The sequence below is a fragment of the Leptopilina heterotoma genome, unplaced genomic scaffold (assembly GCF_015476425.1).
Source record: "Leptopilina heterotoma isolate Lh14 unplaced genomic scaffold, ASM1547642v1 Lhet_114, whole genome shotgun sequence".
Taxonomy (NCBI): Eukaryota; Metazoa; Arthropoda; class Insecta; order Hymenoptera; family Figitidae; genus Leptopilina; species Leptopilina heterotoma.
In genome coordinates this window covers 1,706,563-1,727,978 of record NW_025110833.1, presented here as the reverse complement: position 1 = coordinate 1,727,978, position 21,416 = coordinate 1,706,563, and the positions used below count along the sequence as shown (strand labels likewise).

The window sequence follows — 21,416 nt, the reverse complement described above, 5'->3', positions numbered from 1 at the left end:
TTAAAAAATTTTTTAAGAAAAATAAAAAAATATAAATCAAAGATATTTTCCTTTTAATCAAATAAATTTTTTTTGAATCAAAGAAAATTAAATTACAATTTTTAAAAATGTAATTCGTAATAAAAATAAATTTTGTTTAAATTAATAATTATCACTTTTGAACAATGTTTTTGTTTCGAATTTTTACTGTTAAAAATTTAATAATTATTTTGAGTAAATTAAATAAATTAAAATCATTATAAAAGAATTTCATTATAATGATTTAAAAAAATGTATAAATTTTACAGAAGCATTAAAATAAAATAAAAAATAATTACAGAAATATTAAAAATCGCTTTTCGACGAAAAGTGGAAATATTTAAATAATTTACATTGTACACGATATGATGTAATTATTTACTGGAAAGAGGCACGCAAGAGTGAGATGTAGATTATTGGATTAATACAAAGATTGCTGGAAGAAAAATTTGCATATTGATGATGATGATGATGATAGACTTCAAATTTAATCGCGATAGGCGAATAAAGAAACTATTGTTGAAAAAAAAATTCAAAAAATTTTTTAAAAAATACTCTAAACTAATTTCCTTTTTAAATTAAAATTGTTTAATCTTTAAAAAAGATTTTTAGCTAAACAGATTAAAATTATTATTCAAGATTTGTTTCAAAAAGTTTAGATAAATAATTTATAAACTTATTTTTATATATATGAAAAAATAGTTTTTTATAGGCAAACGTTTTCCATTGGATTTTAGGTTAACTAATTTAAAAATAAAATCAATAAATTTCTCACTAATTTAAATTAATTATAAATTAATTTTTATTTAAGTCAATTAAATTGAATTTGAATTCAATTAAACTTTACTATTAATTAATTGAGAGGAGAAAATAAAATACCATCAGGAAATGCAAATAAATTCTTCCACTACAATAATTGAATCGACAGATATAGTACATATAGGTATAGGTACATTGATTTATAAATTATCACATATTCAGTAAACAAGTAAAATTACTTGTTAGCAATAGGGGCAACAATATAGCCAAAGGCAGCGTTATGCTTACTCTGTATAAATAACGTACGGCTAATTCGCTAATTAATTTCTATTCCTTGAATAGCGATTTTACGTCAATTTTTTTTTATTTATATATAAATAGTATTTTAATGCAATAACGGTAACATTTTTTTTCTCATTTAAATCGATTAATTAATTAATTAGTTTTTTAATTAATTAATTACTATCGTATTTATGCTACTTGTATATGCTTTCAATATATATATTTTTTTATATATATAAATTCAAAGTCTTTTTTTTTGTTCGTTTAACTTCGAGTGTCACTGTCATATTTTGTAATAAATAGAGCATCGCAAGAGTGACAGTTGTAATCGCTTTAAAAAATAATCTATATCCGATATGTCAGCCATTCGTTAGTTTTCAAATGATCTTTGATCTATTTATTCACTAAATTGCATCTTGAAAAATAATTCACGTTATCAGTCACGTTACCAACGAAAGTCATGTACCTATTGTTATTTATGATTAACATTATTATTATAATTAATATTTATATTGTAACGTAATATTATTATAACAATTAATATTTATATTGTAACTTAATATTATTATCATAAGCATTATTAATATTGTAATTAATATTAACATTTATTACTAATTATTAATAAATAATAATAAATAATAATTATTAATATTCAACATTAATATTATTATCATAATTAATTTTAATATTACAATTAATATCAACATTATAACTAATATTCATATTACAATAATAATATTAATTAATACTATAATTAATAATAATATTCTTATTTTTATCTTTATTCCTATTCGTTAAAATTAGAATTAATTTTACTATTACTATACAATTATTATTAAGATTATTATTTTTACTATTAATATTATTACTATTACATTATTGATTATATACACAACCAGATATATTTTTTATTCAAAATATGTCACGATTATTTGCATAAAATATAATTAACTTGAAATTAATTAATTTACTTTAAGTGAAGTTTGTTTGAAACAACTAAAATACAATTAGTTTGAATTAAATAAAATATTTTTAATACAAATATTTTTTTGTTTGAAACAAATAAAATTTATTTGAACTAAATAAAGTTTATTTGTATCAAATAAAATTTATTTGAATCATACAAAATTTATAAAAACTAAATAAAATTTATTTAACACAAATAGAAGATTCATTTAATTCAAATAAATATTAATTAAACGGAGCAAATTTTTATAAAAAAATATCTTATTTTTAACTAAAATACAAAATAATTTGAATTAAATAAAGTTTGCTTATAATAAAATTTAGTTGAACGAAATAACATTTATTTATAATACAAATAATATTTATTTAATTCAATTTTAATATTTAAATAAAATACAATTTATTTTACATAAATTGTATTTCGTTTAATAAAGTAAATAAAATTTAGTTGAATAAAGTAAAATTGATTTTTAATAGAAATAGTATTAAACTTCAATAAAGTTTGTTTAACAATAAAATTATTCTTTAAACAAAATAAAATTTATTAAAATGACAGTAGAGTTTCTCTGAACTGAATAAAGTATTTCCATTAAATTAAATTTATTAAATCTCAATAATGTTTGCTAGTTTGAACAAAATAAAATTTAGTAAGTAAGAAACAAAATTCAGTTTATACAAAATGAAATTTGTTTTGTTTTGTAATAAAATTTAGTTTATAACAAAAAAATGTACTTTGTTTTGTAAGAAATAATATTTAGCTTGTAACAAACAAAATTTAGTTTCTAATTAAAGCTTTTTTAGAACGAATAAAATTTAGTTTTTAACAAACAAAATCTAATTTGTTTTGTAAAAAATAAAATTTAGTTTGTAGCAAACACAATTTAGTTTTGAATTAAAAATTAGTTTAAAACAAAATTTAGTTTCTAATTAAAATTTATTTGGTAACAAATAAAATCTATTTTTCCTTGTAAGAAATAAAATTTAATTTATAACAAAAAAACTTTTTCTTTGTTTTGTAAAGAATAAAATTTAGTTTGTAACAAAAAAAATTTACTTTACAATAAAATTTAGTTGGAAACAAAAAAAATCTACTTTACAATAAAATTTAGTTGGAAACAAAAAAAATCTATTTTGTTTTGTAAGAAAAAAAATTTAGTTTGCAAGAAATAAAATTTAGTTTAAAATAAAATTTAGTTTCTAATTAAAGTTTTTTTAGAACGAATAAAATTTAGTTTTTAACAAACAAAATCTAATTTGTTTTCTAAAAAATAAAATTTAGTTTGTAGCAAACAAAATTTAGTTTCCAATTAAAATTTATTTTGTAACAAACAAAATTTACTTTCTTTTTTATAAGAAATAAAATTTAGTTTATACCAAAATTTAGTTTGTCACTAATAAAAATTTGTCTAAACTTGAAATACATTTTTTTTCTGGATGTATATATTATTATTGGTAATATTAATAATATTAATATTATTATTATATTATTATTATTAATGTTACTATTACAATTATAGTTATATTTATAATTATAATTATTTTCACTATTATTATTATTACTAATATTATTAATACGCAGCAATAACGATTTCTACCATATACAACTATAATATTTACAAATATTAATCTAATAGTTTCATTGATCCCACCTATTATAGAGAGTTACAATTATGATGTGTCATAGCCATAGTATTTAGCAAATTCACTACGATCATTGAGTGTTTCAGATGTGCGATAAAAATATGGAAAAATTTATCTTTCACTCCAACTTTTATTTCCACATTCTAAAAAGTGAAAATAACAAGTGAAAGTCAAAGTAAAAAATTTTCATTCCTTTCCTTAAACTTCACAAAAAGAAGTCAATAAAATTTCCACTCACTTTTCTACTTCTATTTTTCATAAATATCAACTAAAATTCATGTCAAAAACAAATGCTTAAATAACTAAAGGAAATTGATAAACAAATTTGCGTAATTTTGAAAAAATCGCATAATTTTGAAAATTTTAGTTAATACTTTAGAATTGACAGACATATATCTTCGACTAAATTTAACAATTTCAAATTTCGTGTGACAATATTCTGAAAAAATTTCCTTCCTAATTTCTTAAATTGTCAACACTATAAAATATTCGCTAGTCGAATATATATATTTTATATAAATAATTTTTATCAGTCCTGAGTTTATGGGTCTTGACACTTTTCTTATTTTTATATCAAGAAATCAGGAGAAGCAGAAATTCTTAAGATTTCTCGAGTTCCATTTCTTTCTCTATTGTTTTTCTCTCTCTCTCTCTCTCTTTTATTTGTAAAGAATTTTATCATAAGTACCTTTGTATTTTGCAGTGAGTAAATCCTAATATCAAGAGGTTGGTGCATAACCAAGATTTTTCCTTTGCAAAAAGAGCGATATCTCTCGGAATGTGGGTCTCTCGAAATCTTCTCGTCGCCAGCATTCTAGCATGAGATCATAAATGTCCTTAGATGAGGCAGTTGGTCTTGGTAGATAGTCGAATAATGTGAGGACGTCTTCTTTTTCGTTGTCTTCAGTTGAATCGCTGCTGCTATTGCAATGCAATTGCTTTAAACATTGCATTAATTCTTGGTCTGTGAGATGCTCGTAGGGAACTCGTCTTCCAAGATTTAGAATTTCCCAAAGAGTCACTGCGAACGACCAAACGTCGCTTTTCGTTGTATATTTACCCTATATTTTTCAAAAACAAAAAAATCCAATTAATTATTTTTCTCATTTTACCAATTATTTATATATTTAATACTTTCTTACAATTTTTAACTCGTAATTTTTAAACTTTCAACTTCTTAACTTGCTATTTTTCATATATTTTGAGTAAAATTTATTTAATGAAATTATATTCTATTCAAAATCAATTAAATTAGTAAAATTTACCACTGAATAGTAATTTTTACTAATTTATAAATAATACCAGAACCAATCAGAACTTGATATCTTGCATACAAGAAAACTTATAGCCACTTAAATTGAAAGAAGTTTAAATTTGAAAAAAAAATTCCTAAAATCTCAAAAATCGTTCTCAAATATATTTCCTAGCCAAGACCCGTAAGAAGATAAAAGTTAGGGAATTAGTCAAGCTTTATTTTTGAATAATGTTTGAATAATGTTGAAAATTTAAAATTTCTAAAATCATAAAAAACAGTCTCAAATATTTTTCCTAGCCACTACTCGTAATGAGACAAAAGTTAGGCCAAGAGTCAAGCTTCATTTTAGTTCAAACCGGAAGTTGATAACTTGCATGCAAAAAAAGCTATGTCCATTTGAATAAAAAAAAATTTACATGTTGAAAATTTAAAATTTCTAAAATCTCAAAAATCGTTCTCAAATATATTTTTGTCCTACCTGCACGGAAAGTATGTAATTTCGGGCACTTAGAGCAGGCGCAAAGTAACTCATTACCACCCAGGGGTAGGGGAAGCAGGCGCAAAATATTTTGCGCCCGCTTCCTCTACCTCCGAGCGGGCGCAAAATATTTTGCGCCCGCTTCCCCTACCTTCGAGCAGGCGGAAGAGTATTTTGCGCCCGCATGTTAATTATTCGATTTTCTTCATTAAAATGTGATATTTTCGAGTTTCTTTTTATGTTGACTATAAAAATGCAAACATTTTCAACTTGTTTTATTTTGTCTAGAAAAATGTGTAATTTTTTTTCGATTTTCTCTAAAAAAAGTTATGACACATTTGGTTTTGTTCACATTTCAGTTATAAAAATTGGCAATTACTATATTTCCAAAATACATTGTTTTCTTATTTCTATATTAAAACTTGTATCATTATAGACTTCAAAGAGTTAACATTTATATAGAGTTTAATTTTTAACTAATATGAGCGTTTAATCGTCCGTGCCCTCAATGACATACTTTCCATGCAGTTAGGACAAAAAATTATGTTAGCATCATGGGCGCAAAGGTGGTATTTTGGTACCAACCGGAAGTTGATATCTTGCATACAAAAAAACCGATGGCCATTTGAATTCAAAGCAAGTTTACATAATTATTATTTCAAGTAGTAATGACAAATGTCGGTCAGACTTAATATTTAAAACTTCACGTTATCAATAGCAGAGACAAATAAATTTTTTTTTTAATAAATCCTGTACTAGGGGTAGAAGTCAGTTTTTCATCAGACAAAATAATTTTAAAGAATTATTTCGCTCAAGTAGTAATAACAGGTTTTAGTTAGACATAAATGTTAAAATTTTTAATAAGTCCTATACTAGTAGTATAAGTCAGTTTTTCGTCAGACAAAGAAGTTTAAAAATTTTTTTCATTCTTGTAGTCTGGTTTTAGTCAGACATAAATATATCTACAGGATAAATTCAAATAATTTAAAATTTCAAATTTATAGTACTTAATAAATTTAAAATTATTTACATGACTGAAAAACTTCATTTTTTTTATTAAAGAAAAGTACTTACCAATGATAATGATTCCCAGGCCATCCAACGTAAAGGTAGAGAAATAGTTTCATCAACTTTGTAATAATCACCAGCGTATAGTTCATTATCAGTTCCAAAATCCGATATTTTTACATGATATGCCTTTCCAACTAAACAATTCCTAAAAAAGAAAGTATTTTTGTAATTTTTTTGTGTCTTCGAGACAAGAAATTATAATGTCACAAATAACATTTTATTATCACAGACTTTCTAAGGATTTCAAATCGAGACAAGAAATGTATCAAAATAGTTGCGAAACAACGTTTTGATACATTTTTTGTCTCAATTTGCAATATCCTTAAAAAATCTGTGATTTAAATTGTTTATTTAATATAAAGTAATTTATTAATAAATAATTTCAAAATAATATTTAAAGAATTTAAATCAATATTTTAATATTTAATAATTTTTGTAATTTAAATAAATATTTAAATATTAAATATTTAAATGAAATACTTGACTAACAAAAGAATATTCGCCAATATTATATAAGATTATAATACTTAAAATATACAAGTCTATTTGAATATACAAGTTTAAAGCTTAGAAGATATTGGATAAATGTTGAATGTGAAATTTATTCCATGACCGACTTTACTTGAAATTATTGGCTTTCGATTATAGAGTGCGCATTTTTTTTTCTTTTCATTTTTCTTTAAAGAATTCAGACGCTTTTAATGCAATTTTTTTTTTGCTGCCCGCATGGAGAAAAGAAATAGATATAAATGAAAAAAGGAAAAAAAAAGATTAGAGATCGATTTGGAAACGACAGTGGCATGCAATGCATGACATTGCAGCTGCATATCTGCATACGTATGTGCGCATTCTGTGCATGCGGCGTGCCGGAAGCTTAAAATTGTGCTTGCAGCTAGTTGTGCACACTCTGTTCAGATTATGATGCGGCTTGCAAACTTTCCATGAACAATAGTTGCCAACAGGATTCACTCGGAAACGCGATAAACAACGTTTATGCAAATTTAGCTATAAAATATATCATTTTATCATCATTGGTCCAGAGCTAAGCAAAAATGCTGCTATGATACAAATATCTAAATAATATCTAAATAATAACTAACTATATATAAATAACTATATTTAAAAAGAACTATATAATACTGAAAAAAATTATTTGATTCAAATAAACGAATAAATTTTTTATTAACAAGATATTTAATTGAATTATTATAATATTTATTAATAATTTATTTAAATTGTATTGTAATTAAAAAAATATATTGCAATTTGAACGAATAATTTCTTTTCAGAATTTGTATTAAAATTGTATATGGAAAATAATTGAATTCTTCTGAAGACTTATTATTTATAAAAATAATTCTACTCTCGATAATAACTTTACTAACATTTTTCATGATAATTGAATTCTTTCAAACATTTTTATTCAAATTTTTGAAAAAAATTGAATTTTTTCTAAAATATAATAATAATATAATAGTATAATAAAATAAAGTAGTAGATAAATATATAAATAAATATTATTTGATACAAATAATTATTTATTCGAATTATATAAATTATCTTTTCTTTGATTATAAAAATAAAAATCATCCCCAATTAAAAATTGAATAAAAACTAATAATCCCTCTATATAATGAAAAATAGAAAATTTAATCCAATAATGAAATTGGAACTTTGTGTTTTTTGAAAATAAAGTTATATCTCTCGTAGTATTCAGGATAATTTTACACTTGCTTCATAATCCTTTTAACCTTATTTGAAAACAATTTTATCTTTTCAAGTTGGAAAAGTTTTGACTTCAACCTCACATATTAATCTTCTCAGTTACAGTGAACTTCTTTTTCCTTCTCAGCAGTACAATTAGGTTTTAAACTTAAAGTAGGTTAAAAGATAAAAAGGAAACTTTAAAATCTGATATATACATATACTATATACATGTATATATTCCCTCTTTTCTTAAAATTTATTCATGAAATTCATGAACCATGAAATAATGTAAAGTGCATTATATCAAGTACACATTGAATGATAGCAAAAATTTTTTTTTAAATATTCTTATATAAATAAAATATTTCCTTTTTTTAAAATCGTCCTTTTTTTTATCATTTTTCAATAAAAGGCCTAAACATACGGTTATTTTACGAAATTTTTCCAAATTTTTTTCTTTTAAAATAAGGGAAAAAATTGTAAGTGTACTTCGAAAAAAAATTATTTAATTCAAATAAAAGATTACTTGCTAAATATACTTTCCAAAAAAAAAAATAATAAAGAATAATCAAATAAATATTTACTCGAATTAAATAATTTTTATTTAAATCAAAAGAATTGTATTTGAACCAATAATTCAAGCACTTCAGGAAAATATACTAATTTAATTAACTTGAACAAAAATTATTTCATACAAATAAATTTTTTCTTCAGTGTAGACAAATATAAAAATCAATTATTCAAAATTGTAATTAATTAAATTCTTAATTACATTAATAAATATTAATTAATTAATTAAAATATTCCATATGAATTAAATTATTAGATTTATTAAATTACTAAATATTAATTTAAATTATCAAATATAAGTTCTAAATCAAATTTTAAATAAAATTAAAATCAATAAATGTAATTAATTACTATCGTTAATACAATTATTATTATTATCGTTAATAAATTTATGATATTATATTTTTTCTCTCTATTCCACTTGAATATCGATTGGTCTATAAGTAAATGACTATTTCAATATATATATATATGCAATAAAATTTCTATTATACATGTATTATGTTTAATTTTAGAAATCTGTATATAACGACAGGATAATTCGATAAAATTAATTACAACTGATATGTAGATTAATTAAATTTGATGGAATAATTAATTAATCATAGATAATCAATAATCTTAATTAATTGTTGTCAATTTAAACGAGACATAAACACGAACCAGTAATTAAAGAGCAAATAAGGTAACCAGTTATTCAACTGATGAAATCAATTTATTTGGTAAAGCAGGACAAAGCTCCGATTTCGAGTCAGTTCCTGTGGGTAATTAGCAGTGCGTTATTGATCATTCTGATTGGTTAGTTATAACTGATTACCAACCCACAATGTTGCACTCAAATATTTACAAAAAATTCCACGAAAATATTTGGGGAATGTAAACATTTCTTGTTCTAGACGAGAAAATAGTGATTTTGTACATTTTGTTATTTTTTTCTTTTTGGTTTGGTCAAGTCTTACTTGGGGAAAATTGGGAATTTTTTTATTAATGTTCTAGTAGAAGAAGTAAATTTTGCTCTGGTGTGAATAAATTTTTATTTAATTTGCAGTAGTGAGGGTAAATTTTAGTCGAACAAGAGTTTAAATTTTGTCAATAATCAAAATTTTTAGAGATGCAGTAGATTAAGACAGTTTTGGTCAGACGACTCTAAATTAATTTTACTTCTTTAATTATCAGTAGTAAAGATAAATAACATTTATCAGACATTTATTAAAAGTAAATTTCTTCAAATTAAATTGTGAATAGTAACAGGTAATTGTGGTGAGTCAAATGTAAACTAATTTTTCTGTATTATATATTATTATTATATTTACGTAATTATTATCATTAATAATATTATTTACTAATCTTCGACGCGTAATTATAATATAATAATAATTAAATTTCCAGTAGCAATAGTAAACTTTTAATCAGGCAAATTTTAATTAATTTCTTATTAATTGTACAATCAGTGTAGTAAAGATAAATTTTAGTCAAATTTAACTGAAGTTTCTTCACTTTCATTTTTAGTAGTAATAGTAAATTTTAGTCAGACACATTTGAATTAATCTCTCATTATTTGTACAATCAGTAGTAAAGACAAGCTTTGGTCAGACAAATTTATATTAAGTACTATTCAAATTCATATAAAAATTCTGAATTTTTGTGTCTTTTTTCTTTGACTCATAAACTATAAAATTACTATACAAATTCTAATACAAAACCTTCAATTTTTTTAATGTCTGACAAAAATTTCTTTTTAAATAACTTAAATCTTGAACAACTATCATAAAATAAATAAATTATTTAATGAATAATTTTACTTAAATATTTCAAAATTAATTCAATTTTAAAGAAGGTGCGTTTACAATTTTCATAAAATAAATAAACTTCAAACGGTTTCAATTTGATATTTTACAAAATTTCAATGATCAATGAATTTAATTAGAAATTTTAATGAACTTCGATTTTTGAAAAATTTATAACAATTTAAAATCTTCTAAAATTAGTTAGATTTGTCAATATATATTTAATTAATAATTATTAAAAATATTGAATTTATAGAAGAATTTTAGTTCAAAACAGTAAAAAAATTGAATTTTGAAGAAGTTACAGAAATTAAAATTAAAAAAAAATTAAATTAAAATTAAATTTAAAAAAATTAAAATTGCAGAAATTCAATTATTTTCAAAAGTAATAAAATTCTTATCACAAAATTCAATTGTGTTCAAAATTTACAAAAAAATCTAGACAAAATCCCAACTATTATGTTTATAAATAAAAAAATTCTTCATCAAAATTCAATTATTTTCAAAAATTTTAATAAAATTTTTGTCAAAATTTCAATTATTTTCATAAATTTTCCTCATTTCAATGATTTTTAATATCTACTATTTTAATAAAATTATCTGAAAAAATTCAATTGTTTAAAAACAATCTTAATAAAATAGTACCCAAATATTTAATTATTTTCGAAAATAATAAAAATTTCACAGGAATTCAAATGTTTGCAAATTTTTTATGTTTCTTCTGAATAATTCAATAATTTTCAGAAATAATAAGACTCACAGCAGAATTTCAATTATTTCTAATACAATTTTAATCAAATTCCTTTGAAAAATGTAACTATTTTAAAAAATTTTATTAAAATTTGTCAAAAGAATTGAATTATTTAAACATTTGTTGATAAAAGTATGTAAAAGAATTTAATTTTAAGAGACATTAAATTATTCAATAAATAATTTACTTTTGTATTTAATTAATTGAATTTTCTTAGAATTTTCTAATAAAAATTGATTGAAAAATAAATTTTAGTTTAAATTTTAGATACACGCAGAAAAAATTGATATAAAATTTTGTAAAATTATTTTACAAATTAGGGAAAAAGTGCAACAATGAGAAATTTTAATATAAAAAATACTAAAATTTAGGAAAACATATGAGAAATTTAGTAAAGTTATATTAGAATTTAATCAATATTTTTGATATTTTGATATAAATATATTAAATTTCTCATAACTTTTCTTAAATTTTAGTATTTTTTATATTAAAATTTCTCATTGTTGCACTTTTTCCCTAATTTGTAAAATAATTTTACAAAATTTAATATCAATTTTCTCTGCGTGTAATAATAGAATATGAAAATAATTGAGGGTCCCTATCAAAGAACCGGTTATAAGTTTTTTAAGCTCGAAATCATTGCCCTGTAAATAAAAAATTAAACTGTTTTTAATCCCAATTTTTTTGAGAAACATTTGGGTAATCTTTATACCATTACAAAATGTTTTTAAGAAATTGAAATTTTAAATCATTTTTTTAAATAAAAAATGTTTTCATTTATTTTTTAAAACTTCAAAAATTTTCAGTTTTATTGACAATTAAATTTCCTAATTTACAAATATAATTTATAAAAAAATTTTTCCTATATTTTTAAAAAACTTTGAATTTTATTAAAACAATTGAAATTAATAAATAGAATTGATGCAAATTATTTCCTTATGAAAATTGAGAATTTTCTACAAAAATAACAAGAAACGGGAATAACTAAAGTTTTTCTTTCTAAAAGAAAAAAATGAGTTTGTAAATAATATTGTTATTGAGAAATAAAAATTATGCATAAAATGGGTAAATTTTCTACTTCTTAATCAAAATTTTTTAACAATTAACAATTTTCTAGTATATTTTATAAATAAAAAGGAGAATAATTTGCATAATAATTTTTTGGTGTAAAAAAGCATATAACAAACAAAATGGGTATATTTTTTATTTGTTAATCATAATTTTTTTAAAATTTTCTAATTTCCAATATTATTTTATTATAAATCGTGAAAAAATACCGGAATATTTTCGATTTATCAAACAATATTTTTTAAAGGAAAAAAAAATAAAAGCGTACACAGAAACTAACTTCAAACTGCGGACAGAATGAATATAGTTAATACGAAGATTATTATATTTAACTAGCAAAAATAACGCGCGCTAAAGCGCGCGTGAAGTTTCTTGTTTCACTTTTAACATATATATAACAATAATGTAATTTTTACATTACATGTCACATGAAAATTAATGAAAGCGTGAATGCCAATGAGACGATAATGAAAAATATGTTCATTACATTATTTTTGACTTATTAATTATCAAAAATAAATTACATTTAATTACAATTAATTATTTATTTGTTATTTTGTTTCTAATAGTTTTCTAGTCAAAATTAATTAATATTATTTTCATATCATTAACATTCAAAAATTCAATTATTCAGAAGAATTCTACACAAAATCACTATTTTTCTAAATTTATTCAGGGAAATCAGGAAAAAGTCAGAAAATTTTATCAAAAGTGCTGGAATAATATTCAATTTCAAGAATTCATAAGAAAATTCTGAATGTTATTCTTGAGCATTGAAAAGATTTTATATATTTCAAACTCTTCCTGTTTTTAACAATAATTAGACTTTACAGATTTAAAATTAATTTTCTTAAATAATTTAATTTTTGAAAAACTATCGAGAAAAAATTATTTTTTATTAATTATTTTGGAATAATTTTTTATTTAAAAATTAAAAAAATAATTGAATTTTATGAAATTTGTATTTAAAATTTTTTTATAAATAATATAAATAAGTAGTAAATGTCACGCCCGCCAAACAAAGTATTTAATTTATTATTATTATTATCATTACTCAAAAGAAATTCGATTATCTTTACAAAATTTCAATAAAAAATTCTTCGAAAAATTTATGAAAAATTACAAAAATGTTATCTTTTGAAATTATTACAGGTGACAGCTAAAAAAACGCGCGTGTAGTTTCTCCTAGTATTAATAGATAATTAATAATAATGCCTATTAACAATAAAAACTGGTACTTAATCATTTAACTGCTTAATCACAAAAAATAATTAAAAAATTTTTAAAAATTTCGTTAAAAATTGAAATTTACAAAATATATCACTGCTTTGCTAACTTTGCATAAAATTTCATATTTGTGCCTTTAAAAAATTAATTTAAAAATGTCTTGATAAAATTCTTTATCAGACTTAAATTTTAAGAAATTTTACACGGAGAAAAATAGTTAGCTATTTCAGCTAATTTTTAGCTACCTTAGCTAACCTTAATTGCTATTATATGGATAGCAATTATTGTTAGCTAATGCAGCTAATAATTAGCTAAAATAGCTAACTTTTTTTGCTAAAACAGCTAATTATTAGCTGCAATAGCTAAAAATTCGCTATCCATATAATAGCAAACTCATTTTTCTCCGTGTAATTATTCAATAAATTATTTATTTTTGCATTTAAATTATTGAATTCTCTAATAAAAATTTATTTCAAAATGAATTTCAGTTAAAGTTCTACATGATAATTGCATATTAAAAGCATTATAGCATGAATTTTAAGAAATAATTAAATTTTAAAATGGTTCCAAATCAAATTCTTTAAAAATTTGTATTTTTCATACTTATAACTAACAATTCTGTAGAATTAATTATTTTAAAAAAGTTTAATTGAATTTTTTTCTGAAATTATTTGAAGTATTTATTTTTTAATTCGTATTTAGTTGAAGAATTTCTGAATAATTTAAATTTCGTAAACAAATGGATTTTAAAATTCTCAAAGAACTTTTTTCAAAAATTATTAAAAATAATTTATTCTTGTGGGAAAATAATAATGATTAAAATTTATTTAGAAAAGAAGTAATTGATGTCCTCAAATAATTTTAGAATTAAAGATATTCGTAAATAAATGTAATGGAACATTTTTTGGAGTATCTAATCATTTTTAGAGAGAATCAGAATATTCTTTAGAGTCAAGGAAGAAGTCAAAATTTTGTTAAGTAATAAAGTTTTTCATATTAAAAAAAAGAAAATATTTTACAGGATTTACATTTGTTAATTTTCTAAAATGTTTGTTACAAAATCCTAATTTTTTAGAATCAAAGGAAATAATGAATAATATAATAATATTAATAATTTTTTTAGATTAATAAAAATATTTTTGAATTATTTGAGAAATAAAAATAATATTATTAAATTAAAAAAATAAAAACAAAATAAAGAAATGTATTATTATCTATCAAAACATATAAAAAACAAAAGCATGAATTTTGTTAAAAAATCGTTATTTTATATTTTATTTCTATTTTCTATCAAAACGAATAAAAAACAAAAGAATAACCATGACTAACTTCAGGTGTGGACAGACTGGACAGAATGAATACGACGATTATTATAGTTAAATAATAATTGTTTTCCCTTTTTTTCTTTTAATTAATTATAATTACAATTATAATTTTTTCCGCTTATTAATTAAGGGAAAAAGTACTTAACAAAACGTTTCACTTCAAAGACTATTAAAATAAAAATATATCCATTTTTCCTTCAATATTATATAAAGAGAAATTTATTCGATTCCCTTTGAATTGTAATTATGCAATAATATGTAAACCATTGTTCGCTAGAATTGAAGCAAATTATCCGCAAGGATATATATACATATAATATGTAATGTCCTCTTTGAAGAGGAATTTAGCCGTCATAAATTTTAATAGCCATTCCATTCAGTAGCTAATTCCAAGCGCTGAATTTGTAGATCTCGATATTGCATACGCATTTCAGGACTTACATCGGAAATGGATTTTCATTGGTGAAGGGCTCGAGCGATATATAATATTCATACGACTGCATAATAAATGAATGGGATCCTTGGATAGTTTGACCGGACTGTGCATCTCAGATGAGAGTGAGAGAGAGAAGGGTGAGAGCGGTCGAGAGAGAGAGAGAGAGAGAGGAGAAATTCGAAGTTACAGAAAGGGAGGAGAGGAACTACATTTATAACCCAAGTCGGAACAAAAGGCATTTAGAGTGTTATAAAGTTATAGTATATTTTCCACTTGCCGTAAAATCGATTTCAATCTGAAAAATTATTACTTAAAATCGGCGAATTGCTTTTTATCGAAGATTTAAAATCAAATTTCTTTTCTTTTTTTTATTCCTCTTTTAACTTTATATAAACTTTCTTTCAAATCGATATATCTTTGTGAGAGATGTTTTTCAAATAATTCTTTTCTGTTATATAAATTATTATAAAGTTTAATTAGATAAGTTATGAAAAAATTTTTTCAATAGAAGAAAAATACTTTTTCTTTTTTGTAATCATGCCTTGGGAAATTAGACAAAAAAAATTTTTTTTTTTTCCTAAATTGAATTTATAATTCAATTACTTGAGCAATGTAATACAATGAAAACAGAATGTAATGTCTCGGAAACTCTGGAATTTAATTAAAATTTTACATTCAATGAAAATTTCCCGTAATTTTTGGAATGTTGCACGCTATTATGAGTTGGGTTTCAAAAAAATTTAATTGGAATTGTTAATTATTACAAAAAAGTACTAAAAACTGTGTTATCGAATCTATAATTTTTATTTTTTTCGAATAAAAATTACTTGAATATTAATTATTAATTCAATTAATTGAATTAATTAATAATAATTAATAATTAAGTTAATTAATTTTATCAATTTACTTAATGATTTTTTTAAATAACAATCTATTCAATATTTATTTATTTCTTATACTCACTTAATTACAATAGAAAAAAATTTATTTGATTCAGATAATCGTTTACTTGTCTGTTAACAAATAAATATTTACTTGACTCAACTAATTTTTATTTAAATCAAAAAAATTGTATTGGAACAAATAGTTTCTGTATTTTCAGCAAATATCATTTACTTGACTCGAATAACAATTATTTGATACATAGAAAAATTTATTTGGTAATAGGCAAGTAATTGTTTACTTGAACCAGCTAAATTTTTTTTATCGTATTGAATAGAAGAAATTAAATAAAAAAATTAATAAAATTAAGAAGATTAAAAGATAGTTAAGAAGATTAGATTAGTTAAGAAAATAAAATGAATAAAGTAAAGAAAATGAATTTAAAGGTTAAAAACTATTTTCAAAATTTTTTTTTTTATATCATGTAAAATACAATAAATAAAATAAATTAAAAAAGTAAAGAAGACAATATCTAAAGTAAAAAAAATTATTAAGTAGTAGTAAGTAAAATAAATTAAAAAATAATAAAATAACATTTTGAAAATAAAATAAAAAAATAATTAAAAAAAAACAATTTAAGTGAAATTTACGAATCGAATAAACCCTATTTCTGAGTTTAAAAATAAAAATAGAGAACAAGTTTCGATACTGAAGATAAAATCGAAAATTGAGAAATACGTACACTATGCTTGTCGTGCAACCCTTAAGGTGTTTCAATCTCTCGACTAAATCAATTGAATTACATTCTTGCTTGATCAAGCATCGATTTCTTTTCACAATTTCTCTAATGACTCATTCTATATCCTTTGTATCGACAAAGTTCTAAACGAATGAAATATCCTTTCTACTCTCTTGGAATTTCAAATCGCAAAAAAAAATATTCTTAGGATGTATAGAATTATTTTTTAAAAAATACGAAGCAGAATTTACATGTTACAATTAAATTTTCGTTAATAGTTTCAATTTCCTTCTTTTCCCGCACTAATAATGAAAAAAATGTAATCGAAACAAGTAATGAAATAAAAATTTATTTTTAGGCTCCAAGCAATTATTTTTAACCTAATTTTTTTTTTGTTATCACTAAAGAAAAAGATTGAAAACTTCTATCATTTAGAAAGTAAAAAGTAAAAAGTATTTAGAATTTTCCAAATTAGATTTTACTAATTATTTCGCACAGTAAATTTTACTAGTTTCAAAGTAGATTTTAGTAAAAATTGATAAATTAAATAATTGCAGAGTCAGTAGTATAGAAAGTTTTAGTCAGACAAAATTATTGTAAGTCAATTTTAGTCCTACTACATTTAAAGAAAATAATTTTATGTTTTAGAAGTAGATACAAATTTTAGTCAGACGTAAATATTAAAATTCAAAGTAAATTTCGTATCAGTAGTATAAATTAATTTTATTCAGGCAAAATGGTTAATAATAACATGTTTATCAAGTAGTAAAAACAGGTTTTAGTCAGACAAGGAATTCTAAATTTTTGATTAAAAAATGTAAAAACTTTTATTCCGGTCTAGTAGAAAAGACAATTTTTAGTCAGACGGAAATAGAATTTTAAGTTATTTCTGTATCAGTAGTGTAGACAAGTTTTAGTCAGACAAATTAAATAAGTAAAATATTACGGTTCAGCAGAATTTCGTCAGTCCAAATGTATAATAATATTATTTTATCCAAGTAGTTAAAACAAGTTTTAGTCAGACATAAATACTAGAAATTTCAGTCAGAAATAAATTTCAAAATCTTCAGTAATTTCGGTATCAGTAGTAGAAACTAGTTTTAGTCAGACATAATTTTTGAAAGTATTTTTCTGGTTCAGTAGTAGAGACAATTTTCAGTCAGACATAAAAATTGGAATTTCGAGTAATTTCTGAATTAGTAGTATACATTATTTTTAGTTGGCCTGGGTACAATGTAAGTAGTATAATTCTGTTTCAATCAGACAGATTGGTTAAAAGTTTTATTTTCTTACAAAAGTATGAGTCAGTATGATCAGTGTTAGTCAGAAATATTTCAAAATATTTTTTAAGTCTAGTAGTAGTCGAAAATTTAAGTCAGACATAAGTACTCGAATTTCGAATAGGTCCTGTATTAGTAGTATAGATAATTTAACATTATTTTAAAAATTCTATTTAAGATTCAGTAGTAGAAGAAAATTTTGGTCAGACATAAAGTTTCAATTTTCATCAGACGTGATTGTAAAAATTGTTAATTAGGTAGTATTAAAGTAAAGTAGTAGTAAAGTAGTACAGACAAATTTTGGTCAGCCCTAATATTTAGATTATTACGTTATCAGTGAATATAGTCAAGTTTTAGTCAGACACGTACATAATTTAAATAATTTTCTATCAGTACTATAAGTGATTAAATATAATACAGATATAAATATTGGAATTTAAAATAATTTCTTTCTCAGTAGTAGAGTCATGTTATAATCAGACGTAATTGATAAAAATGTTTCTTTCCAGTAGTAGATGGAAGTTTTAGTCAGACACAAACCTTCGAATTAGAGTAGTTTATTGACAGTAGTAAACGTCCATTTTCGTCAGACGTGTCTGCTATAACTTATTATTAATCTCGATTTAGGTAAATTACCATTTTCAAAGTCAATTTTAATAAAAATTATTAGAAATTAAAAACTAAATTTTGAATAGAAAAAAAAATTTAATTCACTATAGTGAATTTTTTTTTCTTCCAAGAAAAAATAATTGTGCGTAAAACAAAAAATAAGTTCTGGTCAAAGAACAAAACAAAAAAACTAGGTCAAAGAAAAAAAGTTTTTTACTTCAAACTTCTTTTTTTCTCAAAGAAAGTCTATCCCAGTTTCTATTCTTCGGCTTTTTCAAGTGAGCATTTAAAGTCAATCGCTTGAACTTGACAATTTTTTCGTTTTGAAATTTCCACAGCGAGTATAAGGATTTTATCGGTTACCAAACTTTCCCGACGTTTGTGCTTGAACTAAATCTATTGTCGTCGTGGGATTGTCGTCGCATCAATTTGGCCTACTTTTATCGATATTTATATTCCCGTTATGGGAAAACGATTGCAATTTTTGTTGATTTTTTTTTACTCTCTTCCTTTCTCTCTCGCTCTCTTCTTCTATATCGTTACACGGTTGTCGCGAGGATTTACCGTGAGACGCGAGATTCATGTTCCATTTAAAAACTAGCCGTGCATCATATGATGGAAAAACTCGTAAATAAGTCGATAACGGTTTTTAGTATATACATATATATATATATATATATATATATATATTTAATACTCCGTCAACTTTTGCATGTTTATATGTATTTATAAAAAAATGTTAAAAGCCTCTCACTTTTCTCAATATGAGTGGAAAAATGTGAATATAAATAATATTTTTCTTATGAAAATTTGAATTTTGCTCAATATGAATTAGTTTCAAGTAACTTATTGTTAGTAATATAGAAATATTTAAGATGACTTTTTCGTTTCAGTATTTAGTAAAATTAACTCCTTTTTAGGAGAAAAATAAATTATTTTTTGGGTAGAAAAATAATTTATTGATTTATTTATTAATTTATTAGACGGACAATTTTTATCTAACTGACTTCTGTTAGTTTTTGACAATTAGTAAAAATTATCTTTTTATAATGAACTAATTCTCAGCCAAAAACAAATTAATTAACTTTTCTAATTTCGGTAGAAAAATAGCTATTATTTAGTTAAAAAAATTACTTCAATTTAGTAGAAAAATAATTGATTTTTAGTACGAAAAATGTTATTAGACAAAGAATATTTGTTTCAGTGAAAATATTTTCAGTTCAAAAGACATTTTTAGTAAAAAATAGTATATTACGATACTAGGCCAGAAAGTTGGATTTCCTGGCCGGCGTGATATATAAGGCCGAGGCAAAGCCGAGGCTTTATATATCACGCCCGCTAGGGTATCCAAATTTCTGGCCGTGTGTCGTATACAATTTTTCTGTATCCCCAGCCGAAAGTACGTTAAATAATTATTGTTTGAATAATAAAATAGCTGAATAAGTTGCCCGCCCGACTTTTGCAAAGTCGAGGCGAAGCCGAGACTTAGCTGGTCGGGGCGGGCATGAAAAAAAAATTATAAGTAAAAAATAATTGTAAGTAAAATTTAAAAAATAGTAAACAAGAAATTTTCTTTTACAAATAAATATTTAAAAAATAATAAAAGAAAATAAGAAATTTCATGCATTATTTTGATGACTGTCAGTTGTTTTCAAAACGTGAGCTCTGTAACTAACGTGTCTGTGTGGTTGCTATGCTAACATGTACGTGTGTTGAAATTCTTGTAACCAATCAGAGCGCTCGTTGGGTCTGTCGAGCCGGCCACAAAAGTCGCTATTCCCGGAGCCAAATCAGACCGGGAAGACAGTACTTTCGGCAAAGGGATACAGAAAAATATTTTTATTAAAAATAACTTTTAGTCGGAAAAATATTTTCAGTTCAAAAAACATTTTTAGTAAAAAAATAATTTTATTAAAAATAATTTTTAGTTGGGAAAATATTTTTAGTAATAAAATATTTTTAGTTGGAAACATATTTTTAGTAAAAGAATATTTTTAGTAAAAAGTATTTTTAGTAAACAATATTTGTAGTAAGTAATGTGTTTAGTAAAAAATATTTTTAGTAAACAATATTTTCAGTAAACAATATTTTTAGTAAACAATATTTTTTGTAAAAACTATTTTTTGTCAGAAAAATGTTTTTAGTAAAAAATATTTATTTATTTTTAGTTAGAAAAATATTTTTAGTAAAAAAAAATTTATTTCTTAGTTGGAAAAATTTTTTTCGTAATAAAATATTTTCATTTAGAAAAATATTTTTAGTAAAAAATTATTTTCAGTAAGAAGTATTTTTAGTAAAAAGTATTTTTAGTTAACAATATTTTGAGTAAGAAATGTGTTTAGTAAAAAATATTTTTAGTAGAAAAATATTTTCAGTTGGAAAAATATGTTTAGTAAAAAATATTGTTAGAAAAAAAATATTTTCAGTTGGGAAAATGTTTAGTAAAAAATATTTTAAGTAGAAAAATATTTCCAATTAAAAAAATATTTCCAGTAGAAAAAACACTTTTAGTAATAGAAACTTGTCTTTTATAGAGCCAATAACTAAAGAAAATATCCAAATTTG

The 21,416-nt window shown here is 22.2% G+C and overlaps 1 protein-coding gene across 4 annotated transcripts in view; it reads right to left on the bottom strand.

The window, feature by feature from the left end:
* Positions 1 to 3,500: 3,500 nt before the first annotated feature.
* The window catches only part of LOC122507350 (epithelial discoidin domain-containing receptor 1-like), a 267,483-nt gene continuing 249,567 nt past the window's right edge, over positions 3,501 to 21,416 (bottom strand). For 2 of the 4 annotated variants that reach the window (XM_043620013.1, XM_043620020.1), the window contains 2 exons: positions 6,474 to 6,615; positions 3,501 to 4,727 (listed from right to left, as the gene is read on the bottom strand). In XM_043620013.1, coding sequence (XP_043475948.1) covers positions 4,386 to 4,727; positions 6,474 to 6,615 — 484 coding nt within the window. In that variant the 3' untranslated portion in view covers positions 3,501 to 4,385. The remainder of the gene's footprint in view (positions 4,728 to 6,473; positions 6,616 to 21,416) is intronic. The other 2 variants (XM_043620026.1, XM_043620030.1) reach the window with 2 other exon arrangements.